Source organism: Haplochromis burtoni, unplaced genomic scaffold (genome assembly GCF_018398535.1).
Source record: "Haplochromis burtoni strain Fernald_Lab_line unplaced genomic scaffold, NCSU_Asbu1 Contig_153, whole genome shotgun sequence".
NCBI lineage: Eukaryota > Metazoa > Chordata > Actinopteri > Cichliformes > Cichlidae > Haplochromis > Haplochromis burtoni.
Genome location: NW_024582514.1, coordinates 981,294 through 1,001,125, shown reverse-complemented (window position 1 = coordinate 1,001,125; position 19,832 = coordinate 981,294). Strand labels below are relative to the sequence as shown.

Below are 19,832 nucleotides of genomic sequence, written 5' to 3'. Positions count from 1 at the left end.
AAACGCGCTCTAGTGTGAACGCTCAAAGCGGCCCGCATGCGCAAAAGAAGACGTCACACACAACGCGCTCTGTTTAGACCCAGAGCAAACTATATCGTTTGACTGATGGCCCTTAATATAAAGACTTCAGACTTGACGTTTCCCAATTTTTGCTTTAAGTTATTTTGTTATTTACATAATAATGTAGATGTATCGGATTCAGTACCACATACGAAAGTGACCCAGATTGGATTTGAAAATATCGGATTTGTGCCGTTCACACTGTCACACCATGATCGGATATGAGTCGCAGAGGGTCAAAAAAATCTGATTTGATGCGCGTTCGCCTGCAGTGTGAACGTAGCCTTGGAGAATGATTTACATCCATAAGCAGTTAGAAGATATTACCTATGTACATATGTGCAAAAGTACTGACTGTAAAAAGTACTAAGCTAAAAAGTCAAATATTTGCTTTTGTAAAGACAATTTGTTTTCACAAGGTGCAAACCAACAGCTGGAATCCTGAAACTGCTCCAACTTGTTTTTTTAAAGTTGTTCCTTATTTTCATCGTGTCCGAGCAGGACTTCTGGTCCAATAACGCAGCAGTCTAACAATATAAATTATACATGACCAGCACATTTTAAAGGCAAAATACACGTACCTTTTTTTTTTTTAACTTTAAACAGTGTAAACTTTGATAGCTTATCATCTTCCTCGAACGTAAAATTACACTTTACATTTTAAAAATTGTGTAAAGAACTTTACATCCCTGCACTGCTTCTCAAATTACAAACAACTCCATTTAAAAAATATGATCTTTAGTATCAAAGCATCAAGTGAAGTGTCTTAAAATTTCCCATAGTTCAAATGTTAACCTACAGATTGCCGCTTTCCTTAGTGTAACGTGGTCACGTTTGTGTAAAAACAGTCTGCAGGGGAAATGCATTTGAACTAGATTAAAGTGATTTTAGCACAACTTAAAATTAACCTGCTAAGACGCGAACTCTTTCATGGCATGCATTTTTAATTTCTGTTTGCTATTTGAGCTGATTGGGAAAAATTTTGTATTGTGGTCTAGACAACCCAAAATGTGATGTCCACATATGTGGATGCCAGGTCCTACGAGTTCAAGATCAAAAGTTAACTGGAAATCATAGAACTGAACCTAAAACCAGGAATGACGGGATTTAAAACTTCAAGTGATCCGGAAAAAAATGTCATAGTGCAATTCCGATAACGTCAAGTTAAAATTCATCACATGACCCAGCCCTCTATTTATGCTTTGTTTTGTTTTGTTTTTTTTAAAAAGAAAAAACTGAAATTGTGCGTTTTTAGAATGAAACAAACTAATTTTAAAAGTCAGATTTTTGGAAGCATCTTAGTCGAGTCAATTATATTTTTTCCTTGAAGACTAAAAATGATGAATCCACTCAGGCCTGATGTTCCCACACTGATTAAACACACTGCTCTGTGCCGATCGTCATCTTTGAAAGGTGTTGCGTTTTTAGGGGATATTCTTATTTTTGCGTTAGCTGTTCCCACCGAGTGAGCCTCTTCTCATCAGACTCTGAGTGCTGGAGCTCAAGCCTCGAGTATCCGTCAGCTGACTCGACTGATCAACAAAAACACAAAATGTGTGTTAAGAGGTGACGTTTATCTTAAATGTGCACGAGATGCTTGCAGATTTCTGGTTTTCAGACTGTGTGGTTAACAGTCTGCTCACCTCGCTGCCATCCTGACTTTCTCTGACGCCAACGTTCAAAACATTCAGAGAGTTTGCCCTCTTCATCCTGAAAACGGGGCAGAACAAACTGTTCATCAGGTGGCTTTTCAGCATTCAGCTGGAGCTAAAACACCTTGTTTACAGAATATTACCCAGCATTCCTTGGGGTTGTTTCCTCCATTCCGACTCCTTTCAGCTTTCGGACCAGTTTCTCGCTGCTTCGCCTGATCGACTCTCTGAGTTTGGTGAAGGAGCCACTGCGCTTAAGTCCGTCCTGTGTGGACCCGCCGTCCTCCACCACGCCGGACCAGCTGGGACGCCCGTCACCTGGACAACAGACATAAAACAAGCAATTGTTTATATTGAAATTTGAAGTTTCTTTCTTTTTTTGGACACAGTTGGACATCAATACGATAAGAACAATATAAAACTGTACAGTATACAAAACAAAATCTAAATAAAACAGTTTTTGCAGAAAGACTGAGACAGACCTACATTTAAAAATATGAAAACTGCTGAAGTAAAACTACAAAAATGACAGATTTCCACAGAGTCTGACTGAGACTTATATGATGAAATAGTATATGAGGCAAAGAAGCTATTATGTGTCATGTATCTGCTGTCAGAGAAGCCCCTAAGGACAAACTCCGGGGCTTATAGGGTAAATATAGGGTATATTTGAATGCGAATCATGCAAACATTAAAAAAGGTACATTAGCCAAATTCAACATGAATACACAAAGACAACACAGAAAGCTAAAACTGAGCAGAATGAATCACAGCTCATGTTAAAATGATAAAAATGAATGTGTTATGCCAGCGTTAGGTAGTTTTCTCAGTACTCGGTGGTCGAACTGATCCCTTGTGGTTATCTCACGCTCTTAAAATGTCATCGTGTCACGAGAACAATTACACAAACATGAGCAGTTACATGAAGTAATCTGTTTGTACCTTCAACAGACCCGAACTCCTTTTCATGCGCTCTGGTCAGGATCTCTTTGTAAAGAGCTTCAGCTTGTCTGTATTTCCCCTGCTTAAGATAACATGATGCCTGAGGGAGAGGGGGGGGGGGAGGGGTTTAAATGATGATTGAAAAAATAATAATATTGTAAACTAACAACAGCCTCAGTAATCCAGACAACGAGGTTTCCTCTCACCAGGTTGTTCTTGGTTTTAGCCACGTTGGCGTCGTCTGGTCCCAGCTTGCTCTGGTAGATGTGCAGAGCGCGCTCGTAGTACTGCTCCACTTCCTGGTACTTCCCCTGGTTCTGACACAGCAGAGCCAGGTTGTTCAGCTGTTTGGCCACATCTGGATGATCTGTACCGAGAACCTGAGGAGGCGACAAAAAAAAAAAAAGGTGCACGGTGAGGGACGATCAACCAGTTACTCTTTCCATAACACTTCCAGTATGTGATACAGGGGATGCCTGCTCACTCAGCTCTGTGACATCGAAGGATAGAGGACATATTTAGGTGTTTAAGTAAATTAGCAAGGGCAGCACGGTGGCACAGTGGTTAGCACTGTTGCCTCCGGAGTTCAATTCCACCATCAGGCTGGGGTCTTTGCATGTTCTCCCTGTGCGTAGGTTCTCTCCGGGTACTCCGGCTTTCTCCCACAGTCCAAAGACATGCAGATAGGTTAATTGGAAACTTTAAATTGAGTGTGAATGGTTGTCTATGTGTTAGCCCTGCAACAGACTGGTGACCTGTCCAGGGTGTACCCTGCCTCTTACCCTAAGACCCCCTCATGACCCTGAAAAGGATAAGCAGCAGAGAATGGATGGATGGAAGTAAATTAGCAAAACATTTAGTCTGTTATAAGTCGGGCATCCATAATCTAGGTTAGATTAAGGTTAAAGTGAGTTATTAGTAGGAATTTGGGATATCTGTTGTAATACAAAGGTGTTTTCTTACCTTCTCTCTGATCTCTAGAGCTCTTTTACAAAGCGGCTCTGCTTCCTTGTATTTTCCTCTTTTCCCATAAAGCACTGCCAGGTTGTTGAGCGTCGCTGCCACCTGCATACACACATGCACACACACACACACACGCACACACACAAATACACACCAGCTCACTCACTAAAGTCTAAACCACATGAAATGACTACAAAGGGAGCCAATATTTGCAGGTCAGGCATGTCGGAAGCAACGAACAACAAATGAGGATCAAAATTCTTGTAACCCACAAGGTTTTATGTTTCATGTTTACGCTGATGAAAGAGAACGCTGAAACCAGTTTTAGCCGCCTCATTATAAGTTTTCTTCCAGTGCAGCCGAGTAACTTACAGCCGGATGGTCCATCCCAAGAGTTTTCTCCCTGATGGCCAAAGCATCGTTCAGCAGGTTGGCGGCCTCTTTGTATTTGTTCTGATCTCTGTAGAGAAACAACACAAACCACACTGTTCACCCAGTGAGAAGCGTTTGGCTTGTTAAGGACACTTCCTCCCTAAGAGTTTCAGATAATCTATCATCTATTACAAGAAACTTTTATTAAACCTCAAATTTGCCAAGTATCACAAGCCATAGTCAAAGCCACAACCAGTCAGAGCAATATAATGCTGATGACAGAGAAGCCGATCCGCTCAATTACTGCACACCAACTGCTTACACGGGACGCTCGGCTCAAACCGGGCAGGAAAAGCATTTATACGCCTACCTCAACTGATACAAGCACAACAAACCATTTCTTTCCATCTAAAACTGAATAATAAATCACTTTTTCTGCAGCATCATTACGTCTTTAACATTTGAAGACATTTAACATTTAAAGTGCATCATTGTGCCGGCAGAGCTGAAGGAAAAGACGTGCACCAGCTAGACAAACGGCACTGATGGGTTAGACGAGACGAAAGCCGGGAGGACATTTCTGAACTGAAGGAGAGTCACATGACGTACTCGACCAGAACAAATAAAGCATGAACTCTGAGTCGCCTGGAAGACCTCGAATGGTTAACCCAGCTTTGACAGTGCCACCGCGGTAGCTGTAAATACCAATACAGACGCTTTTGCAATGCTAACTGACATCACCTGTACACCAGCGCCAGTATATTGAGCATGGTGGCTACGTCTGGGTGGGTGTGGCCAGAGGACTTTTCCAGGTCTTCCAAAGCCTGCGGAGACACGATGAGGTCATTTTAAATGGTTGTCAGGCGATTTGTTTTGGTTAGCAACAGTTAGGACAGTGGAAGCCCCTCCCACCTGTTTGCACAGCGGTACCGCGACCTCATATCGTCCCTGGGATGCGTACTGGATGACCAGGTTATGGAGCGTTCGAAGGCGGGCGGGGATCTCGTAGCCGCCCTGCTGGGCTGCAGCTGCTGCACTGCTGTGGTGAGGCTGGGACACTAAACGACAAACAAACAAATAAAAGCAAGACCATGCTGACTTTAGAAGGGCCCAGGTCCTGCTACGGAAACTCATTTTGGATCATTTTAACAGGTCTAACAGAGAGGGCCAAAAACAAGGCAGGGTGGAACCTAATATTTAATTTGACCTGTTTTCTATACTGTATGTCTCACAAATAAAGTAAGACGAATGGATGGATGGTGTTAAGCCCAAATAAAGATGTATTACATGAAAACTGGCTGCATAATTGCACTGCTATTTAGGCAATTAAGTAAAATTGATCATAATAGAAAAGTTTAAGCGTAACAATAAATGCAGGCGAAATTTTTTAATTTTCCCATTTCATCTTTTCTCCCTGGTCACTCACACTCAACCTGCAGTCGTCTAACCTCTAAAAACACTAAAGTTGATATTTTTTTTGTCAGGCTTTAACGCTGTCAAAAAACAAAAGTCAAAGGAGGTAGCGATGCGTACTCATGTTTCACCATTTTCTAAAAGGAAGCCGCTGTCCTAAAAGATAACTTCAGACTGGCGTCGTATTTCACACTACAGAGATTCACAGATCGCTTTCATGCTTCCACCTTCATGCGCTCTAAATTCATGTGTAAGCCGATAAAATGTGTTTGTTGTGTGTCAGCAGTTACTCAGATATCAGGATTAGAAGCAACAGTTACACCTTGAGCTTATCTATGACCAGTGAAGATGTAAACCAGTATCTGCCTCCAGTTTCAACGCTGACACTTCTCAAAGCACTCAAACTAAATCACGATGAGAGTGGCGCTCAATGTATTGACTAATTTAAATTAAAAACAGTTTGCATTTACTCAACACCTCCTCTGTATCCAAAAAAAATCTATCAAAAAAAGGGTTTTGTCATTTTGGAGACAGGGAGGTGTTCAAAACGATAATAAAAACACATTTCAAAGCCTAGAAGAGCCTCACTCGAAGACTGCTCCTCATCCTCAGCAGGAAAGAGGTCATCCAGAGACTCTTTGTTGGAGGAAGTGTCTTTGTCATCCTGAAATAAGAAACACACACACAGCACGACTTAGAAGACAGCAGTACTAACGTAAGCTTAAAAGTTGACTATATGGTTCATCCGTTTCAGTAGCTGCTTTTTGTCAGCGAGCTCTGATAAACCTGCACACTGTCCTACACGCTAATTGGCAATGACAGGAAGGCAGCTGACTGAAGCTAAAGCAGAGACAGTGAAAACTGGTGGTGCATTCATAAGATGCAAACCAGCTGGAATCCAAATGAATGCTAATGTTGCTCTATGACATTAGAGCTTAAACAGTTTGCCAACACATCAGCAAAAACTTGCTAAACTTGCTGAGATGGGACATGACGTCCTTCTGCCCAGTATATAATTACAACAGCTTTAGTAAAGTCCTCCAAACCTCCAGCTGCAGACAAACTTTCAGCATATTAATTTGATGAATATACACACAAACACCATGGTTAAGATTCCTGTGCTGACACAGTGAAGCGCTGACTCTATGGGCTCAAAATGTGGTCATAAATATTTTGTACTTGTAAAAAAGATTTGTATGTGTAAAAAAGATTTGTGTGTGTAAAAAGAATTTGTGTGTGCGTAATAAAGATTTGTATGTGTAAAAAGAATTTGTGTGCGTAAAGATTTGTATGTGTAAAAAAATTGTGTGTGCGTAAAAAAGATTTGTATGTGTAATGGAAAAAGATTTGTGTGTGGACTTAGAAAAAAAACCCTGCAAGTTACAAGTACGGATTTTTGACCCTATTTTTCTTCCCTTCATCTGATTGGTAAATGTCATGTCAATCACAAATGTAACAATCCAATCAGAGAACAGATGGGTTTGGCTGTCGAGGGGCGCTTTTTTGAACTGCAGGTCTTTGAAGGGAATAAATGCCCTTTACATGCCAACCCAGCGTTTTCCTTCATCACCACGAAGGAAAACAGTCTGTGGTCGTCCGAGTTTGTTGATTTTGTAGTCACAATGGTCTAGATGTTTAATTACAGGACTTCCACAGCCTTCTTCACAGCCTGCGGACCCGGGGTGGGGCGGCGCAGGTGTTTTGGAAATACAGTCTTACATTACAAAGCTCTTCTTCGTTATGCAATTAGCATACATGTTTTAATTGAACATTTGAAGAACAGCAAAAAACAAACTCTTGTAGAGGACATAAAGTCAAATAGAAAAACAAGGAGCAGGGCATACTAGCTGACAGTAGAGCTGCGCAAAAACCCACAAAGCCCAGCAGCCAACGCACACAAATTTGATCCTTTCTTTTAGTTAGCAGTCTAGCATAGCCACGTACCTGCATCCGATGTGAAAGACTTTATGCTGCGCACTTGACTCACAGCAAGGTCCTGGGAGCCCTGATCTTTGTGTTAAACTAATCCTAAAGTATAATGTTATTTCTAACCACTATATATCCACAACTTTACCTTTCAACAGTACTGAAAGTGGGGACCAGCTGCTATCGATATTTATATAGCGATACTCCAGCTTCACAAACGCGTATCACCCTTCAAGGACCTGCAGTTCAAACCAAAGCGCGCCTCGGACAGCCAAACCCATCTGTTCTCTGATTGGATTGTTAACATTTGTGATTGACATGACATTGACCAATCAGATGAAAGGAAGAAAAATAGGGTCAAAATCCGTACTTGTAACTTGCAGGGGTTTTTTTTCTAAGTCCACACACAAATTCGAACCATTTTTTACACATACAAATCTTTTTTACGCACACACAAATCTTTTTTAGGCACATACAAATCTTTTTTCATAAATCTTTTACACATACAAATGCTTTTTTACACATACAAATCTTTTTTACGCACACACAAATCTTTTTTACACATACAAATCTTTTTTACACATACAAATCTTTTTTACAAGTACAAAATATTTATGACCACATTTTGAGCCCATATGACTCTCCCTGTTACTCATCTTGAAGGGCAGGTTGTTTGTTGTTACTCAAACTCTCAGCTGGCTGGTAAATACCAACAGACTCTTCTGCAGACATATGTGGGTTAGCATGTTTTCTGTCCTCACCAGAGGCGGCTCATCCTGGTCATACTTGCGTATGGAGGACATGAACTGCAGGTGTCTGTTCTGCTCCTCGAGGGTGACCACCTCCTGCTCCGTGTCCTGAAGCCGCTGCTGAGCGCCAGCCAGCTCATCCCTCAACCACTGGTTCTCCTGACAGAGACGACGAACCTGAGAGGGAGGATGCAGAAATGAGAGCGAGGATGATACATAACAAAGAGAAGAGGAAGGAAACAGGCAAGAGAATGAAGGAGCCATGCAACAAAAACGGAGACACTGCCATATCTAAATGCTTAAAGTTACAGTGTGTAAAGTTTTCACCAGTAGATATCAGGAGAATGCAGATTGCAGCCAATTGAATCCTGTTTTCTTAGCGCTTCGAGTGCTAATCTAAGCTACGGTGGCCGATGTAGGACAAACATGTTTTAGTCAGCCAAGAGAGATCAAAAACATTACATTCAGCCACATCCCGCCAGCATATTTCTGCCAGTTTTCATTAAAAAAAAAAAGCTTTTGTACACCTTCTATTTTAACATATTTGAAAAATATCAACAATAATCAATACATAAGAAACAAAAAACTAATATGTGCCATTTAAATATTTTGCAGTTATGTTTTCATCCAAGTCACTTCAAAAGCTCTTGCCGCTGTTCATCTGTAGCGAGTTTTCTACAGATAGCAAAGTGACCCCGGACTGCAGTTTTTCCCCCTCTGTGGCAGGTTGTCAGTCCACTGTTTACCTCAGCTGTCAATGCAGGGTGTGAAGCATGCTTTTCTACCTACTGTGGTGGAGGGAGTAAAAGGAGTGTGACAAGACAAATCTGCTGACTAAATTAGGACTAGATTAGCATGTTTATGCGCATGTGTTAGAGCCCTGAGTGAGATGAGCAGGGAGAGGAAGACAATTTATTAAGACATCGTTTCCTCCTTTGCATTTTGTTTCTTTGGTGAAGAGGACGTCTTCTTCTTCGGCGAGACATATGATGCTTCATATCTTGAATCTAAAGACGGATATATGAATTTGCCTCCATGACAGGTGAATGCTAAGTTAGATGTTTGCTTTAACAAACATTTAAAAAGGGAGACCAAATGAAGCAGCCTATGATGAGTGTCAACACAAGTATACAGGTCTTTTCGACAAACTCACCTGAGCTCGTAGCTTTTGTTTCTCTGCCTCCAGAGAACCGAGGTGAGCTGACAACGCCATCATCACCTGAAGACAATGTAAAAAAATGTAACCCCAACAGAAACAGAAACAACAGAAAGAAGACTGCGTGCACCATGAAGGGAGATCAGTGACTTAACGACTATGCTTCAGTAAATGAGCTCAAAACTTGTCAACAGCCCGACTTCAGACAAAACAAATCAAAGGAAAAACAGTCATCAGTGCCTCGGGACACCAACAGGAACAACAACAACAAAATAAATAAATAAAAAATAATAATAAAAAATGACAGACATCAGATATTTTTATGTGTCAGTTCATTTAAGTTTGTCATCAACCATTCATGACAGAAATGCAAGTCTCAAAATTAATTTTTCTTTTTCAAAATAACTGCGCCTGGCAAGCTAAACACGTTTGTTTGTTCAAATAAAAACACAGTCAGTTAAAATAATTAAAACTAAACGTAAACTCAAAACTATTTCATAAAAAAAAATCACTTTGTTTAATATGTAAAGTACAAGAAGTTCAATTTTAAATTATCTGGGAATGTTATTTTCTTCCATTTCAGCCTTAAAAAAAAGCTTGAAGACAAAGACGTGTGACACAAGATTTCATTGCGACTGCTTGCTTCTTTATTTCCTGGTGGTACCTGTGCCTCACTCAGCCCCAGCTCTATCCTCTCCAGCGACTGGTGGATGATGCTGGTCTTCTCCTGCTCAACGCTGCTGCTCTCTGGCACCGCCCGGCTCTCCAGCGCCTCCTGCAGGCTCTCCAGCAGGCTGCGGTTCTCCCCTCTCAGCGCCTCCAGCCCTGCGATCACCTGCTGCGTGCTACACAGAATCTCCTCCCCCGACAACATGGCTGCTGCTCCGAGGTTCCTTTTCTCACTGCGACCGACCTGAGAACAGCACATCGTTACAGCATTATCTGCAGTGGGAGTTTATTATGCATTTATTTAGCAGTAACGGCAGAGTGAGAGCTGTAGGGGGATCAGTGCTACATGCAGCTGAAATATTTATGAGTAAAAGTGACAACAGAAGCTGACAGCAGCAGTAACTGAAGCCACTGAAGTACTAGTAGTAGAAGCAGCAGTGCAATAGTAAACACAGATGGATTTTCTAAAATATGAAAGGTGGCTTAAAGCATAATTTAAAAGTGCTGTTGGTGAAGTGTATACGTGACACAGCTGGTGGATAAATAGACTACATGGAAGGTCTGTGAAAAATGCAAGCAAAAGTAAACTCTGATAATGTTTGTTTAATCTGAATCCAGCCCCATGAAGGGAGTGACTCTCTGATGAGTCAGCCTCATGCCTGCTGAAGGGTCCCTCAGTGCGAGGGCTGTGGCAGAACTACAGCAACAAGCTTTGGGACCAACGGAAACAGGAACAACCACTCAGAAGCTGACTTATAGTGCAATAGATGATTCATTAAGACCATGTCTGCTGCTTTTTCAGGAAACTTCAAGGGTCACATCACCCTGTAGGTCTCATTCATACCTACACGTTGACATGCGTTTCATCTTCTAGCTGAGATTCCTGAGTCAAAATCGTTTCTGCTATAGTCATTTTACAGAAAACAGTCTCAAAATATTAGACTCTATTTAGTCAAAGAATTAAAACCACAATAACGCTGAGTGAGGGACCACTAGACATAAATACAGCAGGTACAGACGAGATCTGCAAAGAGTGGTGCGCTCAGCCGAACGCATCATTCAATCAGAGCTCCCTGACCTGCTGTCCATCTACACCAAGCGGTGCAAGACCAAAGCTAGGAAGATTATGATGGACCTCTCCCATCCTAACATTGGACTCTTCTCACTGTTGAGGTCTGGGAAGCGCTTCCGCTCCCTTATGGCCAAAACAGAGAGAATGAGGAGGAGCTTCTTCCCCCAGGCTATTCGGGCCCTGAACCAGGTGTAGGACTGGACTCTCACACACACATCACATCACCACACGCACTCTGGTTTTTCTTCATGCACACTTCCTATAATTTATAATCTCTTTCTGCTATTTGCACATTTTTTTACTGTAAACTTCTAAGTTAAATCTGTAAATTTTGTATAACCTGTAAATTGTAAATACTGTAAAACCACTGTCATTTAATGGTCGGGCATTGCACAGCTACAAGCATTTCACCTCATGTCATACTGTGTATGGTTGTGTGTGTGACAAATAAAATTTGAATTTGAATTTGATTACAAAAGGTACACACAAAGACCTACTCGTTCTCAGTGAAAGGTCAGTAAGACTGAATAAAAGCAGATCCTGTGTTAACTTGGTCCACTTTAAGGCTTGCTGGTTTTAAACAGTATTAAATGTGATTAATTCTCAATGCAAAGTGTGTGAGGAGAGTTACCTTTCACAGGTAACTCCAACCTAAAACTACACAGAAGCAGATTTCTTATTGGTTTCACTGAATGCACTTTTTTCAATGTAAAGTGGATTAAAAATGTAAAGAACACTGTAATTCAGCACTGTCAGGGAGTACTTGGCTACTCCGCTACAGGAATGTTGCGGAGAAAACCCAGAAACACAATTCACAGCTGTCAGCAACTTCACCACAAAGAAAAACTCATAGCTTTCAGTTTCCTCTTTTCTGATCACACACAGAAGCAAAGTGAGCCTCTGGAGCTAAATACGAGGGTTCACAAGCAAACAAACAACATGAAGGTCACTTTAGTCACTATTAAACACCTCTTTTTGCATGTCATGCCATCAACTGCATTAATACAGGATCACACTTTTAAGACTTTTAAGATTAAGAAAAACAAATGTATAATAGAAACAAGTTGACAAGACAGAAAATCCACTTCTACATGGACAAACAAGAGCTGCTTCTTCTTTTGGTGGCTCCTTTCATTGGGCACCAGTGTGTATCATGTGCCACCCTATCCCTCCACAGTGGCAGCCACTGGGGTTGTAGTTCCTCTGACAGTTCCTCTGGGGGGGCTCTGACATGTGTGTGCCCAGGGCCCCAGTATCTCATAATCCGCCCATGTGTTTATAACTGGATGTCTGGCCATCTGTCCAAGCAGCCATGATGGATTTAAGTGTCTTTTCCAACCTTTATAAGGACGCTGGTGATAATAAAATGCTGCTGGACACAAACAGCGCTGCGTCACATTTCAACAGCACATTTCAGCTGTGTGTTTGTCAACAGTTTTAAAAGTGTCCACTGAGTCTAAACACCACCGGCTGCTGCAGCTACAAGACAGAAACATCTTCCTGCACAACAACACAATAAAAAAACAAAAACAAAAGATGTCTCTCTCACACAGACTGCTGCGCCTCATTTCAGATCCACAACAACCGACAGTTATTTATAGCCTACCTGCTAAGTCCAAACTCCCGCGGCGCGCTTTCGTGTTGATCCACAGTTTGAATGAAATAATGGTTTTTATGTGTAAACTGGAGCCCGTCAGTCACTGCGGAACATCTCCGCTCACAGTAACTTTCAGTTTATTTATTTTTAAAGAGGAGGGACGGAGAAAAGTGAACGCTGTTAATCGTTCACCTGCCGCCTCCTCCTGTCATTACGCAGCCGCTAGCATCAAGCTAGCTTTAGCAGAACTGAACTTCCGCTTATCGACTTCAAAATAAATGTTGTACAAAGGACCCTGTACTTCTTGATTTCACTTGTGTTTCTATGATTGTTGTTTAATCCATATATATTCTTAACCACTGGATCTATTTTCAGTTTAAGAATGTTAAACTGCAATTATTAGTGATAAAATAATTAATGACTGCATACTTCAACAATGTGTTGGACAAAGGATGTTGAACATGGAGATGCCAGGCAGAAGGAAAAGAGAAGATATTGAGGAGGGACATGCAGAGTGTGTCATGTTGATGTGACAGAAGAGGATGCTAGTGATAGGGTGAGAACGAGACAGATGATCCGCTATAGTGAGTCATAAATGGAGCAATCGAAAGAAGAAAAATAACTGGAAACACTGAGAAAAGTGAATTCCTGTCAGATGAGCTTGATTTCTGCATTCTGTCACTAGATGAATGGATGGATTAATATTTTTCCTCACAACTATTTTTAACACAGCTTGCATTTTATTGCTCCCTCAGGTAAAGTTATTAATCAGTTAGACTAAATTGGCACAAGGTGCTCGCCAATTCTGAAGAATATAATTTGTCTTTCTGTTCCTTGGTATCATGTTCCATAAAACACATTTATGATGGGCATTTCTCAGCATAAGCAAAGAGACATAAAATGCTGTGTTTGACCCAAGGGTTCCACAGTACAATGGACAAATGAAGCTGTATTATGGCTCCACATTACTGTAGAAATTGCACATCAAGAAATTGTATTCCCTGATCCCTGATTCTAAAACCCCCAATATTAATCGTTTTAGGAAGAGAAATCCATAATGAAAGAAAGGCTTTAATTTTGAAGGTAAACTCGCATGATTTCCGGTATTTGTCTGTTTGTTGTGTCTGCTCTGCTGAACGACTTGCAGAAGCTTACCTGATCCCAAATTTCCCATCATACACCGCGACTGTGACGTCCTGTCCCAGGACAAAGCCACCTATCTGCAGAAGAGACGAACTGCCTATCTATCTATCTATCTATCTATCTTTTTTCCCAGCTATTAATTGATTTTTTTCAGCTAATATGAATTAGTCAAATATAACTCTAATATTAAAATTAATGGTAAAATATTGACAATAATGTGCATTTTAAAATTTGGTGTCTTTATCTTTTGTCTTTAACTTTTAAACAATTAAAAATTAAAGGTAAAGGTAAAGTGAGGATGAATGCACATCTGAGGCTAAGTTTAGCATCATAGTGTTATTTTTGAAGTAAAATCAGTCATATGTTCACATAACATTTCGTTATGTTTACGTCATCTGTTTGTTCTCTGCTCTTAACTTTCTCTTCTTATACCTTACGAGTGACAACTGTAACTGTAAACTTATTTATTTATTTAAATAAACAAACAAACTTGGATCTTGGTTTCTTTATCATTTAAAATGCAGACTATTTGCTGCTTAAAACAGTCCTGTGTTTAAAAAGGTTGGTGGTTGTAGCTTTGCTATGTATCCATGGAGACACAGTTATATTGACAGCCAGGCTCCCTTCAGTGCTGTGGTTTATTTAAGTTCCTGTTTGCTTCCTCTGTTTTCTCATTTTGTTGTATTGTTGCTGCGTTGTCAGAGATTAGCACGTCCTTTCAGTCAGATTAACTGGGTGGTCTGTGCGTGTGCCTGTGTGTGAGAGAGAGACCTAGAGGTCACTGTTGAACCAGCATTAGTCTTATTAAAGTCAAATGAGCATTACAGCAGGTCTAATGGGAGTCACCGGGGCTGCGGCTCAGCAGCTTAACAACAGACAACTGCAAACAAACAGGATCTGAAAAATGTGTATGTGCGGGTCTGTGTGTGTAGAGGGAAGTGTGACACAATGTAAAATTCACACACCCTTGTTTACAGGAGCAAAGACAGACTGGGTGATAATAACTAGAAGCAGTCTCTTTGTTTGTCGTTCGCTGACATTTTTCAGGTAAACGCAGGTCGTATGTCTTAAAGTAGAGCTAGTCAGTTCCAGAATTAATTAAAATAGTTTTACTAACATCACTGGCTCCTAACATAACTTTAGGTTCAGTATTCTGTGCAGCTGTGATAAAGAAATAAACTTTAATACAGGAAGCCCAGTAATCACTGAAGTCTGCAGTGCATCCTGGAAACTCATCAGCCTCAGAAGAACAGCAAAGACTGGAAATTTACTAAAATTAATTGATTTTATTAGTTATAATGGACTTTAAACCACATTTGATGTTTGTCACGGTGGAAATGATGTATGCAAACTGTTTACAGCTGATCATCTGCAGGCAGCACAGCTAAACTTAACCATAATATCACAAAACAATACAAGAATAACCACAGTAACATATTATGAAAAATAAAGCAAATGCTGATAAATGAAGGGATGTTGATGATAAGTTACATGTATATAACCACAGCTGTTTAGACGAGTGATCAACCTTTAAAGTCGCCCTCCAGAGACCAAAGAAATCCCTCAGAGGAGTTACACAATGGCCTTAATGATCGACACTATTTTGGTCCTTAGAAAGTTCCACTCAGCCTTAAACACAATAATAAAGAGCAAAGCTGTCCTGCCTCTGAAACTGAATCAGTAAAGATCCGCCGCCCACCAGCTGATGGAGGAGTCAGACTGAGACGTTTAAGTGTCTTTTACTGTGTAATTCAAACTGTAGATTGTCACTTAGATTTACCATGACTCACAGGAGGACCTAATGGGCTTAGTCATGCACATCTGGAGCAGCAGAGGTAGAGAAGGATTGTGGGAAAGTGAGTCTTTTTATTAGGCCACATATTTTCACATTTGTAAGTCCCCAGACAAGGACTGGGAGTGAGGTAATAGTCAAAAGCATGAAAAGAAAGAAGTCATATGCAGCAGTTTGTATTAATAATATACTTTTATTACAAAGGTCCTCCAACAACTGAAAACAAAGCAATAATTTTAAAGTATATACTTAAGAAACGATGAAAATGATTGCTTTATTTTCAGGGCAGCATGGTGGTTTGGTGGGTAGCACAGTTTCTTCCCAGGAAGAAGGTCCTGGGCTTGACTCCACCAGGTGATTGGAGCCTTTATGCATCTTTTCCCCATGCCTGTCTAAAGACATGCATGTTAGGTTAAATCAGCTGTAGGCGGGAATGGTCTCTGTGTTAGACCTGTGATAGACTGGTGGCCTTTCCAGTTTGTAGCCTGCTTCTTGCACCGTGACAGCTGATGGTTGGTTAATTTTCTCTCCTTGGTTCATGGCTTAGATTATGAATAGTAACTGTTCTCTGACTGTAACTGCACTGGAACCACTGGTGTTACCTTAAAACTATACACTGAGGACCTGTGGGGACAAGCACTGCAAAGGTTAAGCCCCACCGAATCAGTTCAGCCCTCTAGATCTTTCTATAAACCAAAATGACCTTCATAATAATGTGTTAAGACTTGGCTGCTGAGTCAGCGAAACGTAAAGTCATGCCAGCTTTAAGGCAGCAGTTTTTACTCATTGCCTTATTTCTTTAATGTTCTGCAAAGTGTTCCATTTCTAATTGGCATGTTTAAAATTTGTATTTATTAAATCATTTAATATAATGTCAACAAAAGCTTTTTTATTGAGGGGCTTAATCTTCAAACATACTCATATGCACACATCTCTAATGAGACACACTTTACTTTCATGACTGGATATCCTATATCATTTCATTTTGCTGTCACCTCACTGTGACTGGCTCTGAGGACACATTAGCAGCACTGCCTATCATTACAGCCTCAACACTAAAAATACCAACATTAAAACTCTGCATCCTTAATTATTTTTCAACACTTTTTTTAACGAACACGTAACATGCTAAATATCACATGTATGACAGATATGGAGTCACCTGTGACTGCGACACAAGACAAGAGATGTCTGAATATTTTTTGAATGCTATCTTCTTTTCTTCTTTTTTTTTTGCGGGGGTGGGGTTGGGTGCAAAGGCGAGGTAGATGAGAAACTGACATCAAAGCTGGGATTACAGAGGTGCTGGTATTTTATGCTGGCGATCCAACTAGCAGCTGACAGGAAGGAAGTCCCTGCACCCTGTTTGCATGCACAGTCATGGACAAGGATACACATTAAAACACTTCAGGGATTCACTATGTAAATGAGCATGCTACACACACACACACACACACAGAGTGGTCTGGCCAACACTGCTGATTTGAAATGAGAAATAAATGATCGGGGAACAATGACAAAACACACATACACTAAGGTAGAGAAAAAAAAGTTCAGCATGCAGATATTCCACAGGTATTTGGTGTCTGTACATAAAAGATAACATACATTCAACTCCAATTAGGGCAGTAGAGTTGTTTTCCTATGGACTTCTTTTGCAGCCAGAGCGATTGCCCCCTGCTGGTCATCAGAAATAGTGCGGGTTCATGGGGATTTTCCCAGCAGCACATGGCAAAAATGAAAAAAGTAATTCGATACCATACAATATACTTTATTGTCCCCCCATAAAAGTCCCAAAAGGTTCTGTCCATCTGGACGTAGCGTTTTCAGTGGGAGAAACATTTCGTCACTCGTCCAAGTGACTTCTTCAGCCTCAGCGTGAACGAAGGTCAGGGCAGAGCATTGTTCTCTCAGAGATTGCTATAGGAAGTCTTTTAGGAACCACACGTGTCGCCCCCTGATGGCCTTTAAAAATGCAGCTTTAGAGCACTTTAAATTAGCATCAATTTGCAGACTCAGAAACAACATCCATGTTTTTAGAAGCTACATCACTCTTCCCCCCTTTCTTATTTTAGATTAATTTTTACTGATTTTTGAAGTAGTTGATTATGCAAGAGCATAATGTACGAATTGTCTTTCAAAATGTTAAAAATTCTTAACCATAAGGGAGACAATCGTGGACAAGGCCAGAACATATGTGTCAGATCTGCTCGCTCTACACTGAGGGCATGTTGAGGCTATATTCCTCATCTCATTTTAGTATGGTTGTATAATTTGTGTTAGTAAGCACTGGGCAGAAATATGTTTCATTTAGTTGGAAACCAAAGAGCTGGGCAGATGAAATGTAAAGGACAAGATCATCAAGGTCAACATGATTCATCTTCTGAATATCAAGTTTTACTGCAATCCATGAAGCAGGTGTGAACCAAAGAGGTGGCCTGCTCACCCAACAGGGCTATCCCTGTGCTGCTGGCATGGCTAAAAAAAAACAAGATGCAGGTGCTTAAAAAGCCTTTTCAGGTTCATGATAGTAAATACAGACATACATGTGAAGGAAAATTATGAATAATAAATACTGTGAGTTAATCCCAGATAAATCGTCAATGTCTTTTACAACAAAACTGTTAAATATTAACTGTTTCCTGGTGTGTGTCTGTTAAACCGTCTTCTTCTCCGTCGACTCAACTGACGGCGAATGAATGAACAGAGCGAGGGAACGCCTGACTTACGGCTGAGTCAGTGCAATTCAATCAGGAGAACTGGCACTGGAGATCCGAGGGCCGGTCAGGCGGGGCTAAAGATAGACCTCCATGGTTCACCCTCGAGCTCCCCTCACGAGCAGCTCGTGTTTCACTGAAGCTTCACCTCCACAGGATTCACACCAAGATCACAGACAGTCACAAACTGGGATCTGAAAAGCGTATAAACTAGTTGCATGATGTTGTAGTCAGAAAAACCCCTCCCACTGTGTTCCTCACACAAAAGTGATGCTGCAGTGATGGCTCATCATCTTCCTGTCATTCTTCGATAAATCTCCCTGCTTTGTGTCCATTTTCTGTTGGTTTTGATATCACTTACTGATCACTGAATGTGGACACTAGACTGACAAACACGCTCTGAGAACTGGTGATGCTGCACGAGGGCACATTCAACCCCTGATAGCAGTGACTTACAAAATATTTCAGGTTTTATTTTCCTGTGTGTATAAAGTTTAGGCAAGTTTAAGAAGGAAATCTTTTACTTTCTACTGTTAAATAAAATGAAAATACAAAGACATATATTTAATACATTAGCCACAGTGTCAGGTTGGACTATAAGGATTCACACTTCCAAACATCTGGACAGACTTTGATTTACAAACACAGAGGAGTCTCTTAAAATCAGGAAGAACTTTCTGAAAAATGTTCTAATTTCAACCAACCATACATGCAAATCCTCTCCTTACTGAGAGTAAGTTAGTGCATTTGACTTTATTAAGTTTAATACATTTTTTACTTGATTCAAAATGTATTTACCTTTACTTCTCTCACCCCAACTGGACACGGCAGATGGCCCCGCCCCTCCCTGAGCCTGGTTCTGCTGGAGGTTTCTTCCTGTTAAAAGGGAGTTTTTCCTTCCCACTGTCGCCAAAGTGCTTGCTCATAGGGGTTCATATGATTGTTGGGTTTTTCTCTGTATGTATTATTGTAGCGTCTACCTTACAACATAAAGCACCTTGAGGTGACTGTTGTTATGATTTGGCGCTATATAAATAAAATTGAAATGAATTGAAAATTGAATTTCTTTGTGATTGTGTTGATTTTTTCCACTCATGTTGTGTTCAGACTTGAATTCGTCTAAATGTGTCAGATAGTTTCTAATGTTTTTATTTTATTTTTTTAGGACAGCGTATTAACAGGCCACCACAAATGCAACTTCTGCAATGATCAGTGACTGTTCAGTGCTGCTCTTCAAATGTTAATAAAGCCAGTGTTCCTGTAAGTGTGCAGTCACTGGACACATGGATAAAAGAAAAAACTAAGATCTCATCTCCTAACATATGGAGTAAATTCTGTACTTCCAGTTTATTTAAAAAAAAGAGCTAAACTAAGATTATAGAAATTAAATTAAACTAAACATGAATCTTATGTGAACATAACACACACCTCGGAAGGTGACATTACTCACCTGCAGAACTTTTTAAAATAACCTAAGTGCACCTAGATAAAGAAAAGGCAGTTGCTTTTCTTCAGTGCACATCTTGTTGTCCTCATCAGTGTTTTACCCTAAACTAAAACATACATATACATCATTCTTCTTCAGTGAGCCCGGCACTTTCCACCATGT

The 19,832-nt window shown here is 40.6% G+C and overlaps 1 protein-coding gene across 1 annotated transcript; it reads right to left on the bottom strand.

Annotated features, from left to right (window-relative positions):
* Positions 1-547: 547 nt before the first annotated feature.
* On the bottom strand, positions 548-12,803 carry klc3 (kinesin light chain 3). Its single transcript, XM_005932614.2, has 14 exons — positions 12,581-12,803; positions 9,898-10,146; positions 9,231-9,296; positions 8,090-8,254; positions 5,991-6,066; positions 4,902-5,047; positions 4,731-4,813; positions 3,990-4,077; positions 3,618-3,719; positions 2,861-3,034; positions 2,655-2,754; positions 1,856-2,030; positions 1,704-1,770; positions 548-1,592 (listed from the first exon to the last, which is right to left on the bottom strand). The coding sequence occupies exons 2-14, from the start codon at positions 10,105-10,107 to the stop codon at positions 1,509-1,511; spliced, it is 1,536 nt and encodes a 511-aa protein (XP_005932676.1). The 5' UTR covers positions 10,108-10,146; positions 12,581-12,803; the 3' UTR covers positions 548-1,508.
* Between the last annotated feature and the right edge of the window lie 7,029 nt (positions 12,804-19,832).

Coding starts and splice junctions, on each gene's coding strand:
- klc3 (XM_005932614.2), bottom strand. CDS start 10,107: ATGTTGTCGGGGGAGGAGATTCTGTGTAGCACGCAGCAGGTGATCGCA. Junction 3,720..3,989: donor TTGGGATGGACCATCCGGCT/GTAAGTTACTCG, acceptor GTGTGTATGCAG/GTGGCAGCGACGCTCAACAA. Junction 2,031..2,654: donor GGAGTTCGGGTCTGTTGAAG/GTACAAACAGAT, acceptor TCTGTTGTCCAG/GTGACGGGCGTCCCAGCTGG.